We start from the raw sequence: 8845 nt of genomic DNA, 5'->3' as shown, positions 1-8845 counted from the left end.
TAACTGCTGAAAAACACTAACAGGAAGTTGGACATTTTACGAAATTCGTTCATTCGTTTTGTTGAGTTAAACAAGAGAAGAGAATAAAACCACTCTTATCTGTTCATTAATGGACCTTTCTCACAGCAGCCATTTTGACAAGAAACAGTTGGGTAAAATCAGGTGTTATCAATGATACTAATTAAGGTTCTCTTCCATTCAGGCATGTTGGCTCAATGGAAAGGCTCTGCTACACTAAACTGAACAGGACCTTAATTAGTATTACTGGTAACACCTGCATTCAACTAACTATTTCATATCAGTATGGCTGCTGTGAAATAAGTTTGTAATGAAGCTATAGCCTGTTAGCATAGCTTAGCATAAAGACTGAGAAACAGCTAGCCTAAAAGAATCCATCCACCACCAATACATAATTTTTACACTCCAGCTTTTGGTACAGATTAAACAATTGCGATATAACCTGTTAATTAGTTAATTAAATTGTTACCTTTGGGCTGCATTAGGCCAGCTGTTTTCAGTCTTTATACTGAGCTAGGCTGTACCCTGACTGTAGATTCATAATTGGCATACAGGCATTTTTGAAGGAATTGAGAATGGTACTGGTTCTCTCATCTAACTCTTGACAAGAACACCAATAACTGTATTTCCTTGACCATTCCTTAAATATACCATGAAACAGCCGAAAGTTTCACTCTGAAATTGCATCAAGAATACTCAAGAATATCGACAAATTACTTTTTTGCAATTGGCGACAGTTACTGATATAAAGATGACGTATAACACGAAACACTGTAACATTGACTGTGATTTCATGGGACCTTTAACCATCCATTTGTGCATGGTGACATCATCTTTCACAAATAATTTAAGGAACTATCAAAACAACTTCGCAATTTATTCTTTTTATTCTAAGCTAATTATAAATTAATTTACATGAGCAGTAATTATACAGTGTATACGCTTCCTGAAAAGAAGTCTAGTGAATAATTTTGACACTGGTTGAAAGAAAAAATTAAAAGGCAACGTTGCATAATCAACTATAAACACCTCATTAAGGCTGGGTGAAGAGACTGCCCAAAACTACTGATGTGTCAGTCCCTCCACCAGACTGCTGCTATCTGTTAGCAATGAGCTGATGAATTATTAATTATAGAATACATAGAATTCTCACTGGGGAGCGCCTCTGTATCCTCAGAGCAGACGACCACAGAGGGACATTCAAGGTCAAATAAAATAGGTTTCTTTGCCAACAATGTAAGGATAAAGACACTGGAAAATACCTATAATTGGTTTAAAACAGTGCAATGTGGAAGGCTCACCGCTCGCCCTGCGGTCATATCTGTTCTTTTTCCAGCTGAATTTCAGCAGCATTAATAAAACTTCAATTAACCATCAGGGGTCCATCTTCCAGCTCACCTTCCTAATCTTGTTTGATGGAAGCAGTTAAAGAATCAGCAGAGCCAATTTAAACCGCTTCCACCTTAGCGGTGAGTGTGAGTATCAGATACTTGTAGTTATAGCAGAGACACCCTTTCACTGTCAGACAAAGCGTGCACGGCTGCGTCATGTAACATCACCCTTTTTTAACCTTGTTTCTCTTTAGCTTCCCCAATAATTTGTAGCTTTACAAACACTGCCACAATGTAGACCTGATGTCACACTGCTTAATAGGACCTGACCCCTGATGGTTAAATTATTTAGGTACTTTGAAGAGAGAAACCCAACAAGCCTCCCTAATTGATACACCCACACACAAACACACACTGCTGTGAAAGGGTGTGCAGATCCCCAGCACTGCAAAGGCCTTGTGGGCCCATTGCCATTCATCTCCCGGCAAATTGGAGGTTTTTAATGAGCGACCACCCTGTCTGTCCAGCATTGTCTGCGGCACAGCTATCCACAGCTGGACTTCAGGGTCTGAAAGACCTTCTATTATGTTTCCTCAGTAAATGAGATGAACTGCAGTAATAGATTTTATTTCTGTTCCACATCACTTCTCAGTTATTAGTTTCCTTATAGTTCCTTTTACAGATCACTTACATAACTAACAGCACTTTGTTAATCTGCATCTGTTTTCTTTAAGTATTCTAAATAAATTTTGTTCTGTAAACAGTTTATCAGTTGCAGTTCTTTGATGGCTGATTTAAATGCATTAATCAAAATCATTTTGGATTTATGAATTCTAACATTTCCAGAGTTCAAGGTTTTAGCTTTATTATCATACAAAACAGGAGTGTGCAATAAAACAAAAGTTGTTGTTCCCTCCTCAATAGACACAGGAAATATATAAACAAATATGTAAATTACAATATAAAAAAGCAATTAAATGTATAGTATATAAAAGTAGCACTAAATGAGGTAATAATCAAGAAAACAGAACTGTATTATAATTATTATTATTATATTAAATCATAAAATATAGAAAAAATCAAATCATATAACACACAGAAAATATAAGTTATGGTGAGAATAGAAAACTTGGTAATAGTGGGAATGAGAGTAGTGAAAAATGTACTGGTGTGGTAATAAGGTAGTTTTCAAACTGGGGTCCAGTGACCAACAGTAGGTTATAGTGTTTCCAACAAGAGGAGAAAAAGAATATTTAAACTTTTTTCCTATCTTATCTAAACTTTTCTTTTAAGGGAAGAAATAGAGTTGGCCATTTTGACTGATTCTAACTTGTTATAGTGATCCTAGTTCAACCATACATTGACTACATGAAGACTATATTATTAAACCTAAAAATCTAGGGTTGAGATTATTTCAGACAAAATCCTTTCAAAATGGGGATTCATGATCTATTATGCATCAGCTGTCGGGGTATTTGACATTAAAAGTGATATCAAGCAAGTAAATACAAAAAAAAATAATAAATCAGTTGTATCTTTCAATATGACATTGATGTGGAATTACTAATCAACACATGCAACATTTTCTGGAGCTAAATATTTGTTAAGTTTGGCACTTTTTGAATAGAATTTATTTCTCATTTTTGCCATGAGAAGCAATTACAATTTTCAGAAAAAGAAGCTCCTAGACCAAGTTGGCTCCCCTGCAGAAGCCTAAATGTGGTGAACAAAATAATCATCTCATCAATAACATATCAATTTTGTTTGCCTCAGACATCATGCTGTAATTCTACTCCATCTTTTCTCTCCAGGGTGTCTTCAGAACATTTGAAGGAGTTTAAGGACTAGTGACCAGAGAGCAACAATGAACAGAATGCCATTTGTGAGCTCCATGGTGCGTAGGTAATAACATAACAGCATAATTGCTACACTTTCTCGAAAATAATCTTTAAGTCTTTAAAGGGACAATTGCTCACAAATATCATACCTCAGCCAAAATACAGTGCACACATTGTTGTTTGTTCTGATGTCTGTCATGAAAAATGAGAGGCAGGTGATTCTTTTAAAGGGCATTTGCTGGACCAGGGATTCTTCGTCTCTTTTATAGCAGACATTTCTGGTCAAGACAATATTGTACACAAACAAACTTAAACAATAGATAAGTTCTGGTCAATAAGAGGAAAAGTGTTTCTGTCAGTCTTTACTTAACCGATCTATGTATGCTGTATCTGTGCACAGTCTCACTTTATAACCACTTTAAAGAGACAGTTGACCCAAAAATGAACATTCAGTTATTATCGCCTGACCTTCATGTTGACTGAAGGTCAAGTTTAGTTTTTTAGTCCCAGAACACTGCTTGAATTTCACAGGAAAACAGCATTGCAGATTCTCCCAAACAATTGAAGTGAATAGTGACCAGTTTTCAAAACACAACTCCTTTTCTAAAACCCTGACATGCCATTCACACACTGTGAAACCAAACACACCCAGTTCAGTTTGTTGGGGCTTTAGGAGACTTGGATTACACCAGACGAGCAGTATGGAGGCATTTTATCAAGCTTTTTGGATGTTTATTTACATTTGAAAACTGTAAACTGTAAAATTGTAATATTTTATCTTTACATCTTTACATTGATGGGAAACCAGCGTCATATCAGCCAAACATCATTCCCTCTCTGAAAACAACAAAGTCACACAATAACACAAACAATTTTTAACAGATGTAGATAGTGGTACATGGGTAACTCCCACGTTCTGTCAGGTAAAATTGCTGATTTTGCCAGTGGAGTTGAGTTGGTTTGGAGGGAGCGAAATCTGGTTTATACAATGGTGTTTCTGTCAGAACAAGGCTGTTTGACGGCAAGATAAAGCAGTGAAAATATAAATATAATAAATATAAATAGTTTTCGCAGTGTGTATGGCACTGTTGGCTTTAGTTGTCCCTCATCAGAAGTCATTTGGCCAATTCAACATGCTGAAGTGAATTGTCAGTGGAGGTAGTCAATGAGAGAGGCCTGTCTGACTGGCTGTTCAGCCAAGTATACCAGTGGGTATCCATATTTTTGCATTTTCTTCTCCTTCTCTACAAGCAAAAAATCACTGGCTGACAGTTTCAAATGTGAATATTAAAGGGGTTGTTGAGATTATTTGAAATTGGGTTGTATGAGGTACGTATCATTAGTCAATATATTGTTTGTGTATTACCTAATGAAGAGTACCAACATGGAAGCTAAGCAGTGTACTAGTGAAAGTTCCCCTAAAAAATCAATTAGTGTAAGTTTACACTATATTTAGAATCTTTTCACTGATTTACCTTGCTGCCACACAGTCTTTTCCAATGGAAACCATCAATATACAAGCCAAATATCGCTCTCTCTCACACACAACCAGACTCCATTGATGAACAGAACACTGGAGTTGCCGGTCTACTGCTGCTTGTGTTATTGTGTGACTTTGCTGTCTTAAAAAAGTTTGTTCAGATTCCCCAAAATCACACAATAAAACAGCGATAGATTAGCAACTCTTATGTTCTGCAAGTTAAAATGATTTATTTTACCAATGGAGTCTGGTTAGTTTTGATAGTGCTATTTGAATCATGTAAGAATGGTTTTCCATTGGAAAAGGCTGTCTAAAGGTAAAGTGGTAAAAATATTCTAAATAAAGTGCCCTCTTTAACTGATTCAGACTTTTTTTGCTGGGCCTTTTATAGGATGCTAATATTGTGCTGCTGACAATAATAGATTGCTTGGCTTTCCACACCGATACTTGTGCTGCGGGTGTACTTATCCATACTGCACAAAAGTACACTATTTATAACTATCTCATACAACCACAGTTCAAATAATCCAAACTACCCCTTTAAGCACTTGAGAAGGTGTAGGAACATTTATTTGGATTTATTTAATCTATAAAGCGTTTTAATATTAAAATGTAAAACAAATCATTTCTGATCTGGGTCCATTTTTCCAACTTATCTGTCACCATAATCAATTTTGACCCAAATCTCATCAACTGCTTCAGTACAGTGACTTGTGCCATGCTTGCCAGTTCACGCAGCTCCCCAGCCGAGTGTACCGCACACTTCAACAAGGGACAATTGCTTTAACATTTCGATGCTTACTCTTCAGCGGCCATCTGCTGCTGTCTGTTTACGTGTGCCACTGTGTAAATTAGTACAAAATAAACAGCAGAAATGCATCCCATATATAAACAGAAAATGTCTCATTGAAATAAGTGTATCAGCATGTGTCAGCATGATGGATGTCACACAACTTCTACGAATGTCTTCGCAAAATGTTATAATGTGCAAGAGCTCACCTGTAAGCCATTCATCTATTAACTGAAAACATCAGCTGCAATACTGTAGTTATACAGCTAAATCAATTTATGATGATGAGTAAAAAATAATGAAGCATTTTATAATGATGCATGATTTGTATAATGCTAAAAGCTGTGTATATGCTAATAATTCAGGGATAATGTTAACTACCAAGTCAACCCTTGTTTCACAGAGGAAATACAGGCACTAACTCAGAGCTAAAAGGCCTGAGAGTTCGCTAAAAGATGCTGTTAATTCATTGTTGTCATGGGTAATGGTTCTGTTTTTGTTTTAGACAATTAATCTTAATTTTTTGAATGGAAACATTTCCTGCCAATACATGCACGGAGAAGTGAAGGAGGTCTTGCAGCTGTCAGTTTGTCAAGCAAGGTAAGGGTGATTTAATGCTCCCTCCATATGCTTAATCATGTAAAACACACAAACATGGTGGTGATTTGTTGGCTGCCAGTATTCCCCACATCCAGGGTGAGCCAGTGGATAGATCAAGCCAGCTGGATGTTCCAGGTCCACTCTCACTTTAAAGCCATTAATCCAGGCCTGTCTTTGTGCGTTCACTTTGTTGTTATTTGACAGAAAAAAAAAAATCCAATCTGTTTCATTTGCTACTAGTTCCACCAGTCAGTTTTACTGAGTGCTGGATTCTGCAGGGTCAGCTTAAACCCACACATATTTGGAACTTGTCTTAAAACATTTTAATTAGGTGTGTACATTATCATTATAAATACTCAGTTAATTTAGTATCTCACATAAAGAAAAAGGCAAGAGAAAGAGGCCTGAAACATATTGATTTATCTGAAATTCAAGTTTGAAGAAAGTACTATAAGACACCCACGTTAGAAGTCAAACTCCCACATTGTATTACATCAGCTTGATAGATAAATTTGTTGTTTCCCTGGGACTGAAATTTAAAGAATATTGTACTGTAGAGTAGGGCAACCTACTTGAGGGTGTATCTCAGTGATCATCAACTGGCGGCCCGCGGGCCGAATCCGGCCCGTCGAACCGTCCAATCCGGCCCGCGACTGGATTCCAAAATTGTGAGGATCAAAGAGAAAATATCAAGTGGTCCACACTATTAAAGCAACTGAAAACAGCAACAACTTAGACTCTTAACTATCAGTAATCCCCACCATTTGTGACTCTATTTAGGCTACATTCCGAAATGAGGACAGACTCGCTGCACTGTTTAACATTTATTGTTTCACACAGTTCTTTTTTTTTTTAACATAACTTTTCCTCATGCCCTTACTTAACATTTGGTTTTATTTCAAAGTCTCAACAACAAGCTTCAAACTAGTAGACTTCTCAGGACAAAAAAAGGAGGAAAAACCAACTGGCATAACTTAAAATAGCATGGTAAATAAATACTAACCTGGTACCAGAACAAAACAGGTCACAAATAATGTTCGCACATCAAATAAAACGTTAAGTGGGCTATAGCGATTTCAAATCACAAGGCTGAAATGGGCTACTCACATTGCTTAATGGCTGAAGTTACATTTCCCCTCTGACACCAACTTTTTCACATCAGGCTTGGCCGCTGTCAGACTTATGCGCAAACAGTCCTCCAAAGACTGGTTTGACAGTCGGTTCCTCTCGTATGTTTTTATCGAGTTCATCTTGGAGAACGCAGCCTCGCAGGTGTAGGTTGAACCGAACATGGTGAGCACATACATAGCCAGCGTCTTCAATGTGCCATAGTCCTCGGGACAAGACACCCAAAATGCGGTCAGGCTTTCAGCACCACGGAGAGCAGCCTTCATGTCGCCTGCGGCCTGGATTTCAGCCAGCTCGCTCTGAATGGCCGCCTCGTCCAACGGCATCATTTTCACCGCGTTTGTGGAGAATTCTCCGCTTGGGCTGATGGTGAATGGGTCACGCACAAATCCAATGACATCCCTGGAAATGGAAAAGTCATCAAATCTAGCAGAGAAGTTGTCTTTTAATTGTGTGATGAATATCTTCATCTTGTCTGTTACGTTGCTTTCTCCCACCGTCTTCAGTGTGTTGAAGTGCAGCAGCCTCTCTGACAACAAATCTGCATGGAACAGATCAAGTTTGTTCCCAAAGGCATCAAGTTTTTCCACCAAATCCACCACTGATTTTTCTTTTCCTTGCAGCTGGAGATTAAGTGTATTCAAATGGGAGAAAATGTCTGTTAAAAACGCAACGTTGCACATGTATTCTCTGTCTTGCATGATGCGGAGATGGTCAGCTGCCGCTTTTGATTTACTTTGTTTCAAAAAGTCCACTACTTGGGCACGGAGTTCAACGAAGCGCTCCAGTGCTTTGCCCTTACTGAGCCAGCGCACGTCATTGTGAAGTAACAGGTCATCATGAGAAGCCTGGGATTCGAGCACAAATTTGCGGAACAGGCGGTGCTGCGTGCTTGAATTTCCTCTGATGTGGTTAATAATTTTCATTGTTTTCTCCATCACCTCTTTGAACTCCCCGCTTAGCTTTGCGCACAGCACGCTTTGATGGATAATACAGTGAAGTGCGTTAGTTTTAGGAGCGACTTTCTTTATTCTGCTCACCAGACCCTTGTTTTTGCCAATCATGGCAGGTGCACCATCTGTCACTGTCAGGTTGATTTTATCCAGGGACAATCCATGGCTTTTAAAAAAATCTTCCAGTTTTCCAAAGATGATGTCAGCAGTGGTGTTGTCCTCCAGCGGAAGCAATGCCAGCAGCTCCTCTCGGAAATCTTTGCCATCAAAGTATCTGACAAATACGCACAACTGTGAAATATCCGTGTTGTCAGTGGACTCATCAATAGCCAGCGAAATATATTTGGCTTCCTTGATCCCGTCAATGACAGCTTGCTGGACATGCTCTGCCAAGACGTGTACACGACGTGCAGCAGTTGAAGCAGAGAGAGGTATTTGTTTGACAGATGCAATAACTCTGTCCATGGATTTGTCGGGGGCAAGTTCCTCCAGAACGGTGACCATGCACTCCTTTAAAACCTCACTTTCCACGAAAGGCCGGTTATGTTTGCAAAGCACCCAGGCAGCCTGCAGAGATGCACAAGTTACTCTCTCTTGATCAGTTAAAGTTCGAGTAATAATGCCACTTGCACGGGAGTAGGCAGATTTCAATGTGGCGATTTTTCTCTGACGGGCCTCTGACTGCTCAGGATATGAATCCTTGAAAT

General features: G+C 38.5%; 1 protein-coding gene across 1 annotated transcript; it reads right to left on the bottom strand.

The window, feature by feature from the left end:
• Nucleotides 1–7169: 7169 nt before the first annotated feature.
• LOC146327113 (protein FAM200A-like) lies at nt 7170–8642 on the bottom strand. The gene has a single exon (XM_084718288.1). It carries the CDS (start codon nt 8640–8642, stop codon nt 7170–7172), a length of 1473 nt encoding a protein of 490 aa, XP_084574414.1.
• Between the last annotated feature and the right edge of the window lie 203 nt (nt 8643–8845).

This window comes from Lutjanus erythropterus, chromosome 5, assembly GCF_056507025.1.
Source record: "Lutjanus erythropterus isolate fLutEry1 chromosome 5, fLutEry1.hap2, whole genome shotgun sequence".
NCBI classification, from domain to species: domain Eukaryota; kingdom Metazoa; phylum Chordata; class Actinopteri; order Lutjaniformes; family Lutjanidae; genus Lutjanus; species Lutjanus erythropterus.
Note: the sequence above shows the minus strand (reverse complement) of the source record. Positions and strands in the feature narration are given on the sequence as shown.